At 26.7% G+C, this 23,269-nt stretch overlaps 1 protein-coding gene across 4 annotated transcripts; it reads right to left on the bottom strand.

Moving 5' to 3' along the window:
* Positions 1 to 1,486: 1,486 nt before the first annotated feature.
* LOC132942163 (AT-rich interactive domain-containing protein 4B-like) lies at positions 1,487 to 20,125 on the bottom strand. 4 transcript variants are annotated; one of them, XM_061010832.1, is made up of 22 exons: positions 19,840 to 20,125; positions 17,698 to 17,783; positions 16,559 to 16,650; positions 15,525 to 15,638; positions 15,383 to 15,445; positions 15,207 to 15,300; positions 14,961 to 15,147; positions 14,658 to 14,852; positions 14,516 to 14,595; positions 14,307 to 14,428; positions 14,020 to 14,157; positions 13,571 to 13,689; positions 11,666 to 12,395; positions 10,958 to 11,190; positions 10,781 to 10,883; positions 9,530 to 9,706; positions 8,048 to 8,207; positions 4,933 to 7,462; positions 3,736 to 3,866; positions 3,559 to 3,666; positions 2,963 to 3,037; positions 1,487 to 2,746 (listed from the first exon to the last, which is right to left on the bottom strand). In XM_061010832.1, exons 3-22 carry the CDS (start codon positions 16,631 to 16,633, stop codon positions 2,535 to 2,537), a joined length of 5,646 nt encoding a protein of 1,881 aa, XP_060866815.1. In that variant the 5' UTR covers positions 16,634 to 16,650; positions 17,698 to 17,783; positions 19,840 to 20,125; the 3' UTR covers positions 1,487 to 2,534. The 4 variants fall into 4 exon arrangements, with proteins under 4 accessions (XP_060866815.1, XP_060867590.1, XP_060869075.1 ...); XM_061011607.1 differs by having other exon boundaries at positions 16,574 to 16,650; XM_061013092.1 differs by lacking the exon at positions 16,559 to 16,650.
* Between the last annotated feature and the right edge of the window lie 3,144 nt (positions 20,126 to 23,269).

Raw genomic sequence — 23,269 nt, 5'->3', positions numbered from 1 at the left:
AAATTGACACATTATGCGTCTGAACCAAAAATTAAGATTAGATAATGCTATCATTGATAATTATTATTTTTTTATTTACTACTGAAACATGTAGTTATTTCTATCAAAATGCGAATTATAATAATAATATAAAAAATGTCTTTTTTAAGTGACTGAATGTATGTAATGTAATTGGGAAAACGTTTGAAACATTGGGTGAATATAAATCTACTTTCACCTACTTGTTACATAGTTACCTATATAATATTTGGAATATAATAATAAAGCTAAAATGCTATTTTAAAACTAAGCTGAAATGTAGATAATATTTAACATTTAAGAATGGGGGGGGGGAAGCCCTTAGATAACCACTGGTCTATGTTGAACAATATTGCACTTAGAACGCAGTTTCTAAATTGTTGGATTGAGCTCCTCTACTTAATTTTTCCCAATTCAACTGCGTATAACGCGGAACAGCGGCGAATAAGGTACCTGCTGGATCCTATCAGGGAATTTCGTAGATTCCGCCATCATTGATATCACAAAAGATGAAACGACGATTAGTTTGTGCAAGAACTCAGGACTCACGAATGTCTGTGGAATGTAAAACGTGAAGTATACAAGAATAAACAAATGCGAGAATAGGCCTACCGAACAATTGTAGAAGCTATGAATATTGTTGGTTTTAATGTAACTAGGCTGTGTGTATTTCTCGTATACCGAGCCGTGTCCAACACAACCCCCCACTACTCATTTAATTTCAAGGTACAACGAGTTATTGCGCATGCGTTGCGCCTATGCCGCTTTACATTCCATCACCACCACCCCTTTGATTGCAAGGTACAACGAGTTATTACGCATGCGTTTCGCCAACAATCACTATAAAATAACTAATAAGTGGGGGGTTATGTTGGACACAGCAAATGATTAAAGTAGCTCCATCAATTGTATATGATCTAAGGTATCTACAGCCGTGTCACGGACTATTAAGATTATATTGGTTATATCTTAACCCATGGTCCGTGGGCTGTGGCTGTGTTCAACAACACTGTATCGTGGTAACTTAACCTAACCAACCAATCACAGCAAAGGATTTGTATACTCGTTCACACATGCATGGAGGTTATATGAATATAAAGATGTAATCAAAAGTATATGTTTTGTAAGGACCGTGGTATGGATTTCGCTATTTCAGTGCCTATATATACTTGTGCAGAGGATACAAGTGATACGCGAGCCCGGCATTTTAGGGGATTTCCACTCTACCGCTCGGCACTTTTAGGGATTCCTACTTTACCGCCAGCTGGACGTAAAAAGTTAAGTTTCCAATGCTTCAACCGTCATCGAAAACTAAACTTTCGGTTCAGGTGACAAAATATTATTTCCGATAATGTAAACCTATAGATATGTTTTCTATAGTAATCCGTTAGAATATCTAAAAAACAATTTTTTTTCAAATGTAATTTTAAGTTAATAACCTGGATGGATTACAAATAAACATTGATAGTTGGTGGAATCGAAGTTGTTTTATTATTATTATAATCTGTGATCTGTCCATGGCTGACAGCTTATAAAGCATCTATGTTGTAAGGCGTAACATTAAATTAGAGTACATTATTATCACAAATATTATATAATTATGTCTAAAATCAATAATAATAATTGTATACATACAAAAATGTAAAAATTGTTATTTGTTTGTTAGGTTGACTTTCCACCCTATTCCACTCTATACACCCATTCACAAATAAAATTATAAATAAATATTAAAATAAGTCCACTTTTTACTTATATAAAAATACTTTTAAATTATTCTTACAAATTATTTTCTAATAAACACAAAACTTAATTTCAACATTAATGATAGTTTATAAGTTACCTACACAAACAACAGTTTTAAGAACCATTTATATGATAATAATACATTAAAGTTTAAATAATTTCATAATATTCAGCAAATATAATAACATAATATGGTACTAATTCATGATTTTTGAATAAATTAGGGCATGATGGCATTATAAATAGAGTTAGAGTACAATCAAATATCTTATTCAATAAAAAATAATTAAATAGTTTAATAATAGAAAAACACTTAATTTTAATAACAAAATAGGAAGTGTTTAAATACTATTTAGTATTCACGCACTTAGTAAGATCTTCATAAGGCACAATTTTCCTTTGCGCGCTCACAAATTATAAACATAGTGAAAAAACTCAAATGACTGAAAAATAAACTCATATCGCATTTTAAATATAAAAATGTATTGAAATAAATAATTTTGTTTACTAAGTACTAACATACAACTTTCAACTAAGACTAAATAGGTAACATTAAATAGGGTACAATTTTAAATTTTAATATGCTGTCTTAAAATATGTCTATTCTACTGAGTAAAAATAAGTTATCCTTCTATGAAAGGTTTAAAAATAAAATAAATACAATGAAGTATATAATATTATTATTGGAATTACATTTTCAATGACATAATATCAAATAGTTAACATATATATCTATACTTAAGTTCTAATAGGTGGATTAACTAAATAAAATTTTATTTAGATGTGCTAGAACCACTAGCTGTTTGTGAATGTCTATTTTGATTCAGGCTAGCAGCTTTGGCCTGCTCTCTTTTTCGCTTTTTAATTTTTTTCTTTCTTCGATCAATCACAGTTAAACGGCCTTTAACTGTACTATATTCTTTTCGTAGATCATTCATTCTCGCTATTATAACAGCTTGCCTTTGAGCCGAATCCATATCTGAAGCTAAAATGTTAAAATGTATGTTGATGTAATGAAAGATTGTAATTATTATAATATATTATGTGTTAGAAATATACAATTATATTATACATGCAATACATTTATATATTATTTTACCTAATCTAATATATATTTTAACCAATGATAATAATATAATTATTCCAACACATTATCATAAATTATTATAGGTACAAAAACAAAAAGTATAACTTTACTTACTGTATACGACCAATGGTTTGCCATCTTTTAGAGGTATCGGTATTTTTTCTTCATCTGATTTTTCAACATGTGTTACTATATATTTTTTAATAGACAGATATTATATTATATTAATATTTAATTACATAAATACTACAGAAATATTTTAATAACATTTACAATAAATAATAGAGAACAAATATTTCAATCAACAGCTGTCAAAATTGTACCTTTAGTGACACGTGTGGTAATTTTTAATAATTACCAAGTATAAGGTAATTACTACATATTAAAAATGATAAATTAATGTTTTTTTTACTCTATATTGAAGTATAATTTATTCATTGTTACGTACTATTGATTAAATAATATACTAATAATATTTTACTTATATTTAATCAATGAACGTACAAATTAATTTATTTTAAATTTGATAAGAAATATATTATATTTTTATATTTTTGTGATAGTACAATAATATTACTAAAAGATATCATTACCTAATAGAATATGGAAAATCTACAAAAATAATTAGCATATTAAAATTAGACCGGAGTAAATGATTAGCCCGCGTGCGTCACCAAAGTTTAATTAAAAAGACTAATTTTGAAAACTACCTGAAGGTATAGGAGCAGTAGTAGTAGACAATTTACAGCGTTTTGATGGTTGTTCATGACTGCTAATTCTGCGCTTGGATTGTAGTTTTTCTGGTGGCTTAACTATATCTGTGAGTACATTCAATTTATAATATTATACATTTTTTGAAATATATCGATTTAAATACTACTACTTACTCTCAACTATTGTCTCTGGTTCTCTTTCAAGTGATTCCGTAACTGATGGTTCATTTATATTTATCCCAAGATTCCTACTAGAAATCTCAGCTAAGAACTGTAAATGTCTTTGATCAAGTATTGCACCATCTCTATAATTTGTAATAAAATGAAAATGTTAATAATGAAATTACAATACATTACAATTAATATAATATGAAAATAAACAGGAAACACCAAACAGTCTTAATAATGAAATATTAAATTTAATCAATAAAATATGTAAAATCTATCATAAGTTAGTAGGTATGCTCTAATTATTTTTGAATTGTTTTAATGACATTGTTTTAGACGTCTTAACTAATCAAATACTTTAAACTCTACAATTTTGAGATTAAATAAATTTACTTAAAGGGATTTGATCCGGTCTCTGTTTTTTTCTAAAATAGACCTATTTTATGCTAACTGTATATTTAATAGTATACCCTAGCCATCGGAATAAACTTCTGAAAATATATTTGAATTTGTCATGACGTTTTCTTAAAAACAACCTTTTTTAACTTTAAAAATAAGATTTTCAAATATTGAATATTAAGAATTTTAAAATGTTAATAATATTGAAGTTATAAAAATTGATTTAAAAATGTAAGAATGTAGTTTTCAAGTGTTTAAATATGTTTTCAGAAATATTATTGGATAAATAGATTAGCTAATATGATTCACAAATAATCGATATTTCTTTCAAAAAAAAAAAAAATAATAATCAATATTTGTGTAATACGTTATTGACATGTCCCTTGCAGGAGCGATCTGCTATTTATTTCAAACCCTTACACTAATGATCATTTTCTACACACGCATTTACATGAGCATCAACGAGAGAACACAGATAATGTTACCTTTACACTTAATATATTGAAGCTAACAACATAAAATTGTAATCACTGAACACAAATCTGCCATGATATCCAATTGTAATACAGAGAAAACATTAGTAGCGTTACAAGGAGGGGTTTTGGGTGTTTGACCCCCCCCCACCATTGACGTTTCCTCCCCAATAAATGTATTATTTATACACGGAAACTGTAAAAAAACTCGGTTTAATTTATACTTAACCCCCCTCCCACCACCATTGCATAATCTTGGCTGCGCCACTGGCCAACATTATGAGATTATCCTCTTAAATCTATATAATAATCTACTAATACGAAAAATTACTTTTGTAGAATATTAGTATATTCTTCCATTTCTTCTTCTGTAGCACCCATCAATGTAATCATTGGTCTACGAAAAGATTGATTCATAGCATACATAGCTGAAGCCGCTTCTCTTTCTTCATAAAGTGCTTGAAGAGCTTTTTTTCTTTCTTCTTGATCATATTGTTCTTCTGATGCACCAGTTGGACTGCCTGGTATGGTTTCTTCACAAAATAGAACACTATTTACATCAGATTCAGGATTATAAAAACTTTTGCTAGTACTAGGCAAAGAGTTTTCATAAAAGCTGCTTTTGCTAGTACTTGGAATATTATGATCATAGAAATCTTTGCTACTGCAACTAGGAATATTGGGATCAAATAAACTACTTTTTCCAGGGACATTTGTATCAAAAATAACATTTTTGACTGTTTGACTAGCTTCAAAGAAACTATTTTTTGTGTCACTACTAGTGTCAGTTTCATAGAAACTATCTTTGCTTGTACCTGGTTGATGTATCGAATCAAAGAAACCTTTACTAGTACTAGGCTTATGAATGTCATATTCGGCAGCTTTACGATTGTACTCTATAACTAAAGCGTTATTGAGAGTATCTTCATCTACTATTTCTTCTCTACATTGCAATTCTGGTAGCACCATAGTTTTTTCTTTCTCAAATTTCACTTTAACACTTTCAACTTCAAAATCATATTTTTTAGGCTTATCATTAATCGAAGATTCATTAATGGAAAGCTTAATTCCAGATTCAACGATTTCTCTTTCAATTGTAGGCGATCTTGAATTTGAATCAAATTCAAAACCAGATTTTGTATTTTCATCAATATTATCCATATAAAGTCTATTTTGACTCGAATGGTTTTCAAAATGTGAATACATTTGGAAACTTTGAATAAGAGCATTTTGAATGCTTTCATTACAAGATGTAGTACTTTCATCATCTGTATCTTTTGGTATACTTATATCTCTTTTTAGTTGAGATGCACTTTTCCAATCTAATTCAATACTAGCGAGTACACTAGGTGGTAGTGGTGGCAGGGAATGTGTTTCTATGTTTTCGTCAATTTGTCCATTGGAAGAATTATGTTCTTCGCTAATAACCACAAGATCGGAATCCATTTGATAATCAGATTCTATTTTATCATTTTCAGCTATTACCAATTTTGATTCATCATCATCTTCATCATCATCATCATCTTCTTCAATGACCATACCATTGAGTTCATTTTGCTCTGGCATACTAAAAATGTTGGTAGGTGGTGATTCAGGTGGTTTCATGCACAAATCCAAAACTTCATCTTTTAAATCGGAAACAGCTTCATCCTGAAAATGTTGCTCAATTTCTTTTATACTTGGCGTATCTACTGTAACATCACTTATCATTAAGTTTTGGGATTCATTAGACTCATTGCCAGATTGATTTCTCATAATTGGATTTTTGATTTCATTTATAATGTTCAAATTTTCATAAACTTTTATTTCAACATTATTATCAATTGAATAAATGCTATTGCTGTTAGGCACAAATGGTATCATGGACACATCTTGTTCAACTACTTCCTCTTGTGCTGGAGAATCAATGACTCTTGGTAGCTCATCAGGTTTTTCTAAGTTAAATAATTTTGGTGAATCATGTCTAATAGATCTACAAAATTTGTCTTCAGTGACAGAAGAAATAGTATCAAAATTGCACGATTCAGATTCTTTAAATTCATAAACATCATCTGTAACTGGTTCATTAATTTTTGGAACTTCTATTTCTAATTGTTGATCCAATATGAATGGTTCTGTATTTTGAATATCATTATTACTATTGGTTGAAGTTGGCATTAGTCCCTTCATTTCTGATCTTATTTTGTTAAGATCAAAATCGGTACCAGATATTTTAGATTCATCAGATTTATCATCTAATGAAGAAGAGATGACATCAGTTACTTTTTTAAATTGATTTTGTTCTTCATCTTCAGAGGACGATGAGTAATAAATGATACTTGAAATTTCTGACTTTGTTGGAATTGATAATGGTTCGGATTTAATTCTAACTTCTTCATTCCCACATTTTGTAGATTCAGAAATATGCTCTAGATCATTTCTTTCAGATTTTTCTTTAGGTGACAAATAATGATTTGGAGCAATTTTTGGTTCAATTTGTATAATATTGTCTATTTTACTTTCACTATGTGTTTCTACATTTTCATTATCTGCATTTGATTTTATATTATCACTTGGTGGTGGCACCACAAAATTAAAATCAAACGGTGGTTTAAGAGTAACTTTTTCACTAACTTCAATTTCTTCAGATTTATTGGCATGAACTTTAACCACACATGCTTTTGATTTTCTTGGCGCACTTCGCTGCATAAGTACTTCTTTACTAGGATATGTCTTAGGATAAAGCGTCTTTTTCTGATTATCAGTATCTAATGGCTCAGTTTTTACAATAACACCAGGTTCAGATTTTATGACTTTTTTCTTATTGTATTGTTTGGATGATCCTACACTTACTGTGTATTCTCCATCGGAATCGGAATTGTCTACAAAAAAATACATCATATTATTATATATATTACTAAAAATTCAGTTTTTTTTCCTAATTTTTGTTTTTTAACAAATATATAACAATATCTATTTTTGATCATATAGGTATAACAGTCTTATGCTGAATGCAAACAATATACATTATAATGTAAAACTATAAAGTAAAAATATTGAAAAATTAAATAGGTTTTTATGCATAAATTCTCAAACTTTATTTGAGATTTTTGCCAAAGTTTTTGTTTGATCATTAATTTATTCAATATTGTATTAGAAATCTATCACAATTGATAACATATTTAATTTAATAGAATTTATTTATATTAGGTTGTTTTATAAATTACTAAGTGGATTTATATTATTTTTAAATATTTTTTTAGTATCATCAATTATACTAATTTTTAATTGTTATATTAAATTATATTATAAGGTTACAAAGTAAAAACAAATTACATTTTAAATTAACGTTTAATAATTTTACAATAGATCACAATTTATCTTTTTCTAGGTACATATTTTTTAACTCTGCTTACACCTATCTATGAATTTCAATAAACATAAATTAGCAATAATATTTTACGTACCAATATTGAATAATGGACGATCAGTCAAAGTACATGTCCGAGTAGGTCGAGCACTGCTAAAAGGTGATTTTTTTATATTTGAATTTGATGTGAGTGGAGTAACTGACCTTCTGGTTCTGCTACTTGTTGATGGTACCTTTTTTGAATCCACATTTTTTTGCTAAAAAATTTTAATATTGTTAGATGGATGTATGCTATTTCTCTTACTGGTATAAATAATATAATAATAAAAACTAAGTGAGTATATTCCAGTTTGAATAAACCCAATACTTTTTCTAAAAACAATGGAGATGATATTATAAAAAATATGTTCTTCAAAAATGTATTGAAAATATTAAAACTTTAAGCTAGTATAGAAATAAATATTGATAGTAGTATCATTGTTTTTTAAAAAAAATATTTATTTACAAAAAAAAACTAATCAAACTTGGATTAAATTTTAAAAATATACTAAATAAAGCAAATAATATATATATATATGTCTCAAAAGATAAAAACCACTTTTTTCGCATCGTAAATGATGCAATTGGCGCATTGAGAACCACGTGATCAAGTCTAAAACACTGGACTAACACCAAGTCGTTTGTGGTAAATGCGCAGCACTGACAAAAATTGGTTGGCCAACAGATTATTCTCTTTTGAGACAGAGTATACTTATTGTTTAAAATATTATACCATATATTATTAAACTCTAGGTAATTATTTTTAATAGGTACTTTATACATCTCAAACATTTAATATAATATGTATATACTATTTTATAGGAATAAAAAAAATGATTATTGCATTGACAAACTGTTTAATGGACAATCTATCAAGAATATGGATTGTCTTGTAAATTATGTAATATGCATCAGCATAATAATATTTATAAATGGATTTAATTATGATAATTTGTTTTTACAAAAATAAACATTTTTCAGGTTTTTTTTTTTATGAATATCCATTGTATACATTACCAATCATAAATTATAATAAAATATTAGTAAATTCTATTAAAAAGTATTATTTTATAGCAGAATAATTCATATAGTATTTTGAATGAATGGTGCATTTGAATTTTATTGATTTATATTATATAATAGGGTGTACACAATTTCAAAAGCATAAAAATATTGTAAAATTAAATAAAAAGTTATTTTCATTAAATTATATAACAGAAAATAATAAATGAACAAATAATATTTCACACATTTTGACATCTATATTATCATTGTTCAAAATGACTGAAGTTATAAATGTTATCAATATATGAAACAAAATGTTTAAAATATATAATTCTAAACAACCATTATTAACACAAATTTAATATTTCCTATATTAATCAGAATATATTATAAATAACTATTAAATTGTAATTTAAAAATAATAATCTTAGTAAAACTCTTTAATATTTAAAACAAAATCTAAAAATGTTAGTTAAAGAAAATTATTTTACGCTAACCAATTTCTATTCAATCTTTTTACAACTATTATACATACTTCTGGAGGACTACTTTTTGAAGAATCCGCATCATTATCTACTTCAGGTCCTGGTTCTGGATCCTTAGTTTTATAAGCAATACGCATTACATCTATCCATTCATCATAACGTGAATTCCATCCTTTATAATGTACGTAATATTTCATTACTCCTTCAATATCACACACATTAATAACCTAAAAATGTATAGTATTTATGTAATTTGATTATTTAAATAATAATAAATAATAATTTAAATAATACAAATTTTAACATATTACATATCAGTATTTACAAGTATTTAGGTTATACAGGGGCAGACTGGCCTACTGTCCTGTAAGATAGAATGATCTTGTACAAGGGGGGCACGGGACCTTTCATTAATAAGCTCCTTCAGGCCATAATTAAGAGACAGCACATAATAATTCTTTATTATCCTCAACTGTAATTTCTAAATTTAATAAAAGTATACTATAAATCGATAATATATTATATTGTTGGTGTAATGTATTTACAGTTTGCATTATGAATTATTAATTATAATGAAAATATTAATAACAGGTGCTGTTTTAAATTTAAATCTTGAAAAAGATATTCTATTATTATAGAACTAATTTATAAATAAGAGCTATGGATATACATTTAATAATTTATAACTTTCTACGGGCCACAGATCACGACTGTGTTTGACAAAATACATTAATATTGCTCCTCTGAATTTTCCTGAATTTTGGAAATTCTATAATTATAGGTCAGTAGGCTTTTACATGCCCCAGGCCACGAGGTTATGGGATGATAATTAAACTCAAATTTAACCTAATACCAAAAAAATTATTTAAGATTAAAGCTGGTGAAAGTATGACAAACATGATAAAGTTGATACAAAAAGATAAGTCTTGAGATAACTAAAATACAGAAAATGAATATTTGAATAAGATTTGTTTATAACAAGAACAATATTAATACATAAATAAACTATATAACTATTATGTAAAAGTGATTTTAAAAATTTTAAAAAAGCACTAATTTATTTATTCTATTATTTTATTTATTCATAATATTAATAAGTTACCGAAATATAAGTAAATAACAAATGATCAATAAGTAATTAGTTGTTTACTTACATAGTTTGTTCATAATGATTAAAAATAAGATTTATTTATTTAGCTTAATTGTAATTTAGTGTATTACATAATATAATTGAAGTCAGATAAATTCATAATAAATTAAAGCAACAAAAAATATAATTTTTATATATTTAAATAACTTACTTTTGCATCATAAGTTGTTGCTTGTTTATCTCCATAATATACTACTAAATTATCTCCAACAACCACCGGCGAGTCTTTATCAAATGGTACATTTTCAATATTACTAAATTAACAAAATATGAAATAATATGAAATACATAGAACTGATTTATATTATATTATAGTTTATAAACATACACAGGTGTAGGAGTTATATCGTTTGAAGACGCTTTCTCCTCTTTATCATCCTTTTTCTTTCTTACAGTTTTCTTCTTTTCAGATCCTTCCTCTTTTTTAATTTTAATTAGATTTTCTACGAGAACTCCAGACTGTGTAAGTTGAACAATAGAAGAACTTTCAGCCAGATCACTTAACACTGATACTCTCCTTGATTTAGTAGGTAAATCTTCCTTGGTTTTTGATCGTGTAAGCTAAAATAATAAAAAAAAAAATATTAATTTTTAAAAACATATTTTATCAATAATAAATAGATATGTTAAGATTTTATTTTCAAAATCATACTACATTTATCAACTATACTAGAAATATCTAGCAACAATCTACCTACAACTATTAAAATTAAATTATATATATTGTATTATAAAATGAAATAGAGTACATCATTAATCATCTTTCATACATTTTAGTTGATTGAAATTGCAATTTTAGAAAAATACCTAATGTTATTTATGTTATTAACCTAACCTAATTTTTTGTATAGTTCAATAAATAAATAAAATAAGTACATTCAACTTAAGTAAGTCTAATAAGCCATCACCGTTAAAACCAAAATTTGAAATGATGAATGAATTTTATTTATTATTTTTACTGCCTAAAGAAATACAATTTTAAACTCCTGATTTAAATTAATAAAAAGCATAATATTGTAAATTAAACAAATGTTACTTTTGGTACTTCTTCATCGGGTTTTCCTTTATTTGTAGCATCTTGCTGGGTATTAGAAACTCCTCTTTTAGACTTTTTGAATGGAGTATTTTCTTTCACAAATGTTTTGATTTGTTCTTTAATAGCTCTCATTTTTCTCATACCTGGTAAACCAGTATTTGCAGATTTTACTTTAACAACTTTTTCTTTTTTAGTAGTTTTTCGTACTGATTTTCCAAATAAATTTCTTGTATATTTTTTTTTCTCTCCTTTTTTCTCTTCAATGATTGGATTATCATCAACTGTATCAGAATCAATCTCTTTTTTTATCTCCTTTTTTAAGATGTCTTTCATTTCTTTTTTAGTTTTAGAATTTCTAACTGGATCTTTTGTTTCTGTTATTTCAGGATCCCATTTCACTGATTGTTTATTACGTGATGTACTATTAGCAATATCTTCTTTTTTTTTTTCACCTTTCTTTGAAGTTTCTTCATTATTCTTTAAAAGTTTTTCTTCAGCTTTAATAGCTTTAGCTGTTTTTTTTGTTACAGCAGAATCCTTATTTTTTTTATCGTTCAATTCATTTTTTGCACATTTATTTTTATCAGCCACAGATGAGGAGCTAGGCAACGCCTTATCAACATCCCTAATAATGCTGCGACTAAATCTGCTGCGCGATCTAACTCCTCTTGGATGACTCAACATAGTACATCCGAGTTTTCGATAAAAATCCTCAAAACTATGTAAATATCTGAAATGTAACACAAGAAAATTATTAATATTGTATATATTACATTTTTATTTAAAATAAAATTATGAAAAAAAAAGATTTCTTTTAATTTTCATATATTATTTTTTTCTTTATGGTGCAAAATGCAATAATTTAATACAACATGTTCATCACACAATTTATTTCAACTGTTTGATGTTGAAACAGCATAAATTTTTATTATGAGTCAAAATAAAATCAAATTTTGTCTCTTTATGCAATTTTTAATAAATGTAACTTAGCAATTTAAACTAATATAGTAATATTTAAAAACTGGAAGATAATTAATACAACAAACTTAAATTTGTAAAAAGATTTACTTTGCCATCTAATTTTTAGAACTGAATGTTAAAATAAGTAACAATTATTATTTTCAAATTTTATATCATAATATCTTCTTTTATCATGTAAGTACAAGAAAAATATATCATAGTCGTCACTTAAAAATACACGAGTAATAATTAATAACAATTTTTTTATTATGTGGCTTAGAGAAAATATAAATTTAAATTAAAAATATTGTATGCTAATCACAAAATACTTTCATAATATTTATCAATGCTTTTACAGAAATGCTAAAAGAATTTGTCAAACAAACTTAACATAAAATGACAGTTGATAAAGAACAGAAATGTATAAGATTTTTTTTTAAATTTTAGTTTGTTTATATTTAAAAAAAAAATATGTGATATTTAAAATACATAAAATTAACTAACAATTATATAAGAATTGTATAATATTAATGACATAAAAAAATTATAATATGTTTAAAATAATTTATATAAGGTTGATATTATTGATGGAAACATTTTTATGAAAATTATCAAGAAACTAAACACTAAATTGATAATTTAATAAAAGTAAAATTGACAATTTAAGTTTTTCTTTTTTTTTACAGAGGGGAAAAACAAATTTCTCCCTCCCATTTTCATGTTCATTTATTAATCCATTGTTATCAAATTTACTTATTGTATATAAAATATTACATTTTGTAAATATACTATTTTATTTTTTTTAAAGAAAAGTATTAATTAATATTTAACAATAATAATGAAATATTCAAGAAAGATTATAACACATTTTACTATGAAATGCGATGGTTGTAGATTTAAAATATTTTTTTTTAGCCTAGGTAAGTTATAAATAAGTAAACTTACTGTTGATAGCAATGTTTAACAGAAAAAAATGTCTGTTGTTCATGTCCAGCTTTAATTGCAACCAACTTCCATAGTTTACCTTTGTTGACTTTATTATACCCGCCACAATTATTAACAATCTGAAAATAATTTAACAGTATTAATTATAATTAATAATAATTAGACAGATAAGTGGTTATTATATTTGAAAATTATACGAAGTGTAAAATATCGAGAGTATTTTAAAGTATTATTTATTTATTTGAGCAATAACTAGTTGATTTACTAAACAGTCTTAAATAAATAACAGTGATGCAAACAATAGAAATAAAATTATAATTTTATATAAAATGCAAAATAAAAGATTTCAACACCTAATTAATGTGTTAAAGTACTACAACTGGCTATTTACTCTCCCAATCTTGTATACAGCATATTATTTTATTGCATGACATTAATTTATCAAATACCTTAAAAAGTTTATATAAATCAACATCTTTGTCATTAATCACTGGAGCCTGATTAAGAGGAGTTCCTCGGTCATCCATAAATTTAAATAGCTGTGCAACAAAATGATCTTTTTCTTCAATTGATTCTTCATCAGAATTCTTAAATAAAAAGAATGTATTAAATAAAAGTTGTCAATAGTAAAATATATTTTTTTTAATGAATAATAATTTTTACAATATTTCAATACTAGTGGGGATTACATTAACATAGTATTCCACTCAGTTATTTTTTACTAGTTTAAACTTACATCACTATCAAATGCTTCACTATCTGTAGCAATACAAATTTTATCCACTCCAAACAACAAATCTCTATCCCAGTGAGGTGGGAGTTCATCTTTATCAAGAAAGAATAGGGCTTTTTCGACGGCTAAATAATAATGATAATAATAATAATAATAATAATAATAATAATAATAATGATTGATTTTTACAAAACTATAAATTTAATATTTACCAGTTTTAAGTGTAGGATTTTCTACTCTAGCGCCAATTTCTTTTGTAAATTCAGTAATTTCTTTTTTCGGTACTGTATAGCTGTAATTATAAAATATGATAATAAATAGTTAATTATATTAAGAAACATTATTAGTGTTTACTATTTTCCATCCTTAAATGAACGAACTAGGTAGTCTTCTGCAATATTAGTTTTGACTGAGGATTGTGAAGTGGGTGCAACTATCAAACCAGGAAACCAATTGTCCCTTACTTTCTTTTTGTCGTTAGCTTCTACACAAACTACTTTTCCAATATCTTTTTCCTCCATTGCTGAAGATTCTTCTTCACCACTTTCTCTATATTGTGCAAAACAATTAGTTAAAGTTGAAATTTAAATATGCAAGTAACTACTATAACAATAATTGAGAACACAATAAAATATTTGTATATATGTAAGCAGTTACCCAGAACTTTTTTTATGTTTTCGACTTCTACGACCTTGCACAATAGTGGTTCTTACAGGTGTAACCCCAATATGTTCAGGGTGTGTTAGTGGGAGTTGATCCAGAGTAGCGCTAGCAGCAAAATGTCTTCCACTTTTAAGACATAATGCTGTTCTTTTTAAACATGTAATGTCGCCATCATCAAATACTGCAAAAAAACCAAATTAAATCTATAAAATATAAATATAATTATAGGAAAATACATACCAACAGTGTATTGACTACAATCTTGAATCTTTTGAATTGTTGCTCTAACTAATTCTTTTTTATCACTACATTTTACGTCAACAGTAGCCCCCACCTTAATGTAATAAAAAGTATATTAATACATATTTAACATGCAGGTATAATATTTTTATTTTATTTAGGTTATAATTTATAACCTTTAATTGTCCTTTCACTGCATCATCTGTGACAAATGTTGATATCCCATTAGAATATTGAACCTTAATAGAAAAATACACATTTTTATAGTATGAACATTTATAAAATTAAAAAGTTGTTATGGTAGATTAATTGACGCACTTTGCATTTTACTGTTTTTGATATTTTTCTTATTTTTGCTTCACAAAATGCCCCTTTGTATTTGGCACTTACTTCTGTTCCAACAGCAAGAAAAGGCGGTTCATCCAAATTCACCTATGTTTTACATATAAACTATAATATGTTTCTATTCAACAATAAAAATGTTGTTTTTGAAGCACATAAATTAAAGCACTCTAAATAGGTAATCATAGAATTCAATAATTAACTGCATGCATAGAACGATTATGAACTCATAAGATTAATGAACCCATAAATTCTATAAAATATACAACACCAACTTAACTTTTTTAACACTATAACTAAATGATTAACTTAAGTCAACTCCAATTACAAGAAATTGTTCAAACTATATTATATTTATAATACAATTAATTTAATATTTGCATAAAGCTTAATCAATAGTAAGACATAATTTAAAAAATCCAAAATATCCATGTAAGACAAGAATATTAACTAAATTAAAATTTTCAGTTAAGATTTAATCAATCCTTTATCACAATAGACTGATTTTTTTGATAAAATATTCGCCTTTAGTTAGTAGCGAAATTTTATATTACATCAAACTCAATAATAAGAAGAAAATATTTTTTATCCCAATCCATCAACTGAAGTTTAAATTACATAGTCAACAATGTATAGCAGTACGCATTATACATATTATTTACCATGAATAATATAACATGATATTGCACTTATACTGCCTAACTTAACCTACATAAATGTAACCATTTTAAGAAAAAGTGCTAATCATTAAAATTAAGTACTTAATTTAAATACATATATCACATGGTATTTCTCAGAATTATGAATTCTAGTCATCTCAATATTATTGTTATAATGAATTAAGATTAAATAATATTAAATGTATGTTTAGTTATAAAGCATTGGCTTTTAACACTTTTTAATAAATGTATTTTCATTTGAAACTAACCAGAACATATAATCCTGAGATACGCCTATATAGTATAGGTAGATATATATCTAAGTAACATACATTTTAAGAATAAACATACGACCATACTACATACTGACTTCCATTTAAGTGTTAATGGAATAACAAGTAGGTACATGTAGTAGACCTCGTTCATATGTCATCTTTTTCATTCTGAAAACAACCCATGGATAAAAACAACTAGGTTCATTTATTTACTTTTTATACAGTAAGTGCAATCATTACCAAGTTGAACAACCAACAACTGAATAGTTGCTCCAGAATAAGTAAATACATAAAATATTAAACTAAAGTTGCCATAAATATACCATATTATTTTAAAATTCCTTCATTTATAGAACTTTTAAAAATATTAAAATAATATTAACATTTGACATACCTTCTTACCTCATCTAGTGATATAAAAATATGAAAGAAATGTATTGTTCATATTACCCCAAAACATTGTAAGTAAAAATAACTTATAATGTTATGCTTTAACAAATAATTATATACATGATTCATATTATAAAATAAAATATATTTTATCTGTATAAAACATTTATTCAATTTACTAAGCTTAAATGAACAAAATTGTATTTGTAATTTAATTGCTATAGTAAATCATAAATTTTAACTCCATCTTCTATGATAAATAAAAATAAATACATTTAAGTTTTAATAGGAAACATTATTTCATTTAAATTATTATTTATCATTTAATAGTATAAGGCAGTACATAAATTAAATATATATTTCTAAACAAGAACATTATTTAATATTTATAGGACATAAAAAAAATGCTGGCTAAAATAATTAACCCTTAGTCAATGGCAACTCTAGCTCTAAGATATAATTCTATATGGAAATTTAAGCCAAACAAACTTACGTTAATTAAATAAAACGTTTGTGAATATTATTTTTGACATATTTCATAGTTATTTTAAAATTATTGAAGACATTTTTAACTATTTATTATGTTTATTATTGTGTTAAACGAGATATAATAATAATGTCATAGGAATAACAGAAGTACACTACAAAATTATCTAATACAATTGTTTTCAAAATTATAAACAATGGCTGACGATTTACTTCAATAAGATTTTTATTAGATTTTTGTACAATTAATTTTATTTTAATATTTGGCTTAAACTTCCAAAGTTCACTTATTGTCATTATTAATATTAAATTATGTATGAGAAATTGAATAATACAAACCATTGTAAATGCCGGTTTTTTTCTTGTAAGTTTTGTAAAAATGATTATTCTTCTTAATTACATTATTTTAAAATACGCTTTTTAATCTGAAAAATACAATAAAATAAAATATAAGTAGGTAGATTATTTTACAATTTTATAAAAAATACAGGGGAACTTGAATAACATTTAAAATGTTACTAAGTATGTGGTGTATTCATTATTTTTATAATATACCTATTCTTAGCACAATGTTTGGTAATAGTGTAACTGGGTGGCATGTTGGTTCTCAGAAAATTTGAATAACAATGTATAAAACTGGAGATATTTAAAGTCTCTGAGATATATTCTTTAACTTAAAGTAAGTATTAGGATATTAGTAACTAGTTAGATCCAAAGTCTAGGTCATAAAAAATATAAAAAAAAACAAAAATACTATAATTCCTTAATTAAAAATATATGGATATAAACTAGAAATATGTGATTTGAAATTATGCAGAATTAATAATTATAATATGGTAGTAAGTACCTACAGATAAACATTGATCATAAATGACCTGTATGCTACTAACATACAATTATTATTCATGTATAATAATAATGTAATATAATATCTACTTGACTACCTAAAAATCTTTAATGACCTATATACATTATATTAAGGTAACAACACATTATATTAGAGTAAAAACATATGGTTCTGCATTTTAAAACAGAAACATTATTATTAAAATATGTCATTTGGTACTGATTAACGTGTATTCAAGGGTAGTCAGCTATATACTCTAGAAATTTGTTGGTCCAAACCAGCGTAAAAAATTCAATGGAATAATGAACCATATAAATGGTATCATGATGCAGTTTTTTTTCACACCAGCTTGGGTGACGGGTGTACACATTTTTTGATTATGTTTATATGATGATGTTATAACAGTTTCTATTACATCCACGGATTCTAGTATTTTTACTAGTAAATAAAAGCATTCTTTCAGAAAAAAGGCAAGTATCCATGGAATAAAAAACTTTTAACATCATTAATAACTTGGTTATTGCTATTTACAATTAGCTACTCACTATACCATAAGGACTCAAATTTATTTCAGTCAGGATTTATACAAAATGTAAGCTTTTATCATTAATTGTATAACAGAAACATTTATTTGGAAATTTATCTTACTGCCATAATTTCAACAACTGCACCATCACTAAACGACAATAGAATACTGTAGCTTCCATTCAATTTATTTGTTGGTGTGTTACTGACATAATTATAAGTAAATTCTGGTTAAACCTTTTTATCGCGGTATGGACAGTGTTGAGTTTATCTAGATAAATATTATTTTATCTTTTATCTTATTTAGATAATTTATTTTATTAAACGGCTTTTATTTATTATAATTTATAGGTAGACAATTAAGTAATTTTTACTAATAACTATCGACCTTTTTGATAACATACTATTAAGTTATTCTATATTTCTACGAGCTTACAGAGAGTTCCATAAACCAATGTAAAAAAAAATTATCCGATATTTTATCTAGATAAAAAAAATTTTTTTTCATCTTTATCTTTATCTAGATAAAATTACATTTATTTCGGCTCAACACTGGGCATGGATTATCTGTTATTTACTAAATTTACTTTGGGAAGCCTATCTATAAATGTCAACAGTTGTTAAAGTACGAAGTGTTAAACTGTTATGACATTGAGCAAGTACAAATTATCATAAAACAAGCAAAATTAATTTAAGAAACAACTACTAAATCCTATCTTTGCTGTATACAAGTAACACACAAAATGTATCAATATTTATGATTGAATTCCCATACTAAAGACAACTGACATACTAAGAAGACAAATAGGGGGCCCCTAAAGGGGAGGACCATTTTCCCTGGCAGCATTTTTTGAGGGTAGCGCAAATAATAACGAGTTAAATGGGGGGGAGGAGGAGAAATATAATTCTAAATACACAGAATTGGTACCCACTCAATTCTTGTCAATAAAAAAAATCCCTATATAGTCCCAGACAACACCGAAATAGAAGAGCTGCCTCTGTTCAAGATCGGCCAAACGGAGATCGAAAACCGTTTACAGGGTGACGGATAGACGAAATATTAATAATAATGGACAAGCGAACTGCAATATGAAACGTTACCGCCTTACCGGTAATCTTTCTCTCATACTGGAGGAGACGACGCAGAACAAAAATCCGTTGGTCCGCGGCGAGAAACAGCAATGGTATCCGCAGTCGATGACAGACGAGACGAGTACCGTGGTCCTTGGTGAATAGGACGCGCCGAGAATGTATATTGAACGATGGTCGGCGGGCGGAAGGACAGACGTCGGACAGTAGTTGCAGTCTGATCCCGAACCCCTGTGGCGTTCCTGACTACTATGCGTTAAAGCGTTTTCGTTATTGCGTTCGCAATTTCGTATACATAAACACTACCACTAAAAAAATAATTACAATAATTGTTTATGCAGTACGATGATAAGAATATTTCAGTGGTTTCCAAAAGTCATTCCCGCTTACTTAGACGAACTATTAACGACAAACTTTATCATCAACTATTATCACAGACCTATATTATGATAACATATCAAAATACCTAATTGTTTTGTTTTTTGTAATCTGTGGTCATAACTCATAATTATTGTTTTTTTGTTTAATTATTTTTTATACTGTTTCTTAACAAGTTGACGGACAGTAACTACAATAGCAGTCATACTAATTTAAGTTGTAATATGACCATGACTGGTATAGCAGTTATATAGTAAAAGTCGTAAAATGGCATGACTGCTAGAGCAGTTGCGTTTCTTGTGGCTTCACCAAATTGGAAATTATCTAGTGTCCTATAGTGACTTACTAACAATTTAGGCAAAAAAATAAAAAAAATATTCTAAAAAATATATAAAAATTTATGGACTATGCCCAATCAGAGAGACAACCAAATTACAGTAATTTGCATAACTGCATTAGCAGTCATGTCCGTCAACGTGTTAATATTTTTTTATGCAATTTGTAGGGACAACTACTGAACTACGCACAAATTTTCAAATCAACTGTAGAAATCCGTCTGCAGACTACAGGTCCCCACTTCTTGTCGGCACGAATTACACGGCGGTGTTGGGCACAAATGTATTGTGAAAAGGTTTGCGATTTCTAATTTAATTTTTATATCGGCAGTCTTCAGTCTTATAGTCAAGTTATTTGTAGTTTTTACACGTAATTATGTTTGAATATGAAAGCATACCATTCGCACAAAATACTATTCGAAGTGGTTCTATTCTCCAATCAATCGAAAATATTTATTCATTTGTCGGATACTAAAATTTTAACTTTCAATCAATCTTTATTTTTCAATCTATGTTTTTCAGTAACCTCAAAAGCTAATCAAATATTCAAATATCAAATTTTACCTATGTGATTTTCGTTTGTGTTTTCACTGTATACATTAGAGGCTCTCTAGTATACACTATACGCTTATCTGTACTCAGTGCTTGGGATGTCACTGAGTGGCTAATTGTTATTTTTCAGTGAAGAATAATATATATATCGACAATATTGTGAATTTTGGGACTGTAACAGCACTTTGGTAAATCATAACAAGCATAACAATTACTCATTATATTAATAAACTGCTGCTAAAATGAAATCTAACAAGTTTCAACTGTAGGTAGCTGGTGCCTATCACTATTTTTGTGTTTATAATACGGTATCAGTAAACTACCTACCTATATAATGAATGTATTTCATCATCAAGAGCTAATACATTATGCTACACTGACTCCTAGGGCATTCAAACTAGTGAATCATGCTGTTCTTTTATAGATTCTAGCTAGTTATAGCTTTGATGAGCCCCTACTCTGCCATATTAGCTATTATTTGACAACTATGCATCAATAGATGAGTTACATGGGGTTTAATCACAAATCAATGTGCCTTGGTCTTGTGTTCCTCAAGCTGCAATTTTATCTCCCTTAATTTTTTTTCTATTGGTGAATAGTGCATCTCACGTATTGTTTTATCCAAAAATAATATTATCCTTTAATGATACAAAGCTATTTATAAATACCTACCTTTTATTTTTATAATTTTTTTTTACTTATATGCACACAGGTACCTCCTATTATTATTTTTTAATCAACATTTAACTTGTTCTTATTTTTCATCCGATTCCTAGGTATCTAAACTCTTGCTTTTCTACATAAGAAAATTTAATGAGTCCTGCATATAAGTGAGTTGTTTTCTGAATTGTAATTTTTTATTCTTAATTAGGTGACAAAAGTGTGTTCACTATGACAAATTGCTGTATGAAGGAAAATAGACGCAAGACAGACACTGGTGACATTCAATACTTTGTTCATTATAAAGGTTTTGAAACTAAATGGGATGATTAGACTGATGTTGATGAAGTTTTGGGAACAAGTTGGAGATTAATGAAATTAAGCCAAAAGTAATTATTTAATAACTATCTAAAAGTAATACTAATAAATATTTTATACTATATTCTTTTTAGGAAATGTTCAACCATGTTCTGTGTTACCTTAATACAATATTTTAATACTTCTGTTTACAAACATCTAACATACATGAACGAGAAAAGGTACCAGACAAAGTAAGGTAATAATAAAAAATTGATTATGTAAAATAAACCATATGTTTAATACAGGTAATACCTATATTAATGATTTCCATTTTTAAATACTTCAAATTCTATGATAAATTCTATAGATAAATGTATTAATTTTACAATGATGATTGATTTTAATGTTTGTGTACACATACTATAGTAGATATTACCAAGATAAGCTATGGCTTAATCCGTAGAGCACATATGCACAGTCACTTGTTACTCTATTTTGCGATCAAAAAAGGTATAACTCCTGTGACTACAATACCCAGTACTGAAAGAGTATAAGCCCGATTTTAATTTTGAAAACTGTTGTAGTTTTGACATTACTGCATTAAGAATAAATGACAAAACTAATGACAAAATTAATAAAGACAAAATATATTATAATATTTAACAACTAAAACTTGGTGGTATGTCGTTACAAAAAGTGACTGCGTGCTGGCCCAGTCCTCGACACACACACACACACACACACTGAAGGCAGTGGTACCACAACATGCCCCCTTTTTTTTAAAAAAATAAGTACATAATAACATTTCATGATAAAATACATAATTATTATAGATTATTATACATAAGAAATAATAACATTTTTTTTTTTTTAATAATAAATATTAAGTTATACATCAGAAATTATTATTAACGTTTAGTTTAAGAATCTTTTTGGTTTAACAATATTTCTACCAAACCTATTTTTTGTCTCTGCCTGTAAATTGATTTCAATAGACTTTTCATTTTTATTTTTATTTTCAGATTTTAATGCAGATTTAATAATAAACTTTCTATTTCTTCTATAGATTTTACCATTATCTGCTTCAACTCTATAGGATCTAGGTTGAGCACAGACTTCAATTATTTTACCATTACTCCAAGTACTGTTAGGTTTAATTTTAAATAATATTTTATCATTTTGCTTTAATTGGGATAGTTGCTTGGTATTTTTATTATAATGGGAC

Source organism: Metopolophium dirhodum, chromosome 1 (genome assembly GCF_019925205.1).
Source record: "Metopolophium dirhodum isolate CAU chromosome 1, ASM1992520v1, whole genome shotgun sequence".
NCBI classification, from domain to species: domain Eukaryota; kingdom Metazoa; phylum Arthropoda; class Insecta; order Hemiptera; family Aphididae; genus Metopolophium; species Metopolophium dirhodum.
The sequence above is the reverse complement of the archived record's forward strand: the minus strand, read 5'-3'. Positions and strand labels throughout refer to the sequence as shown.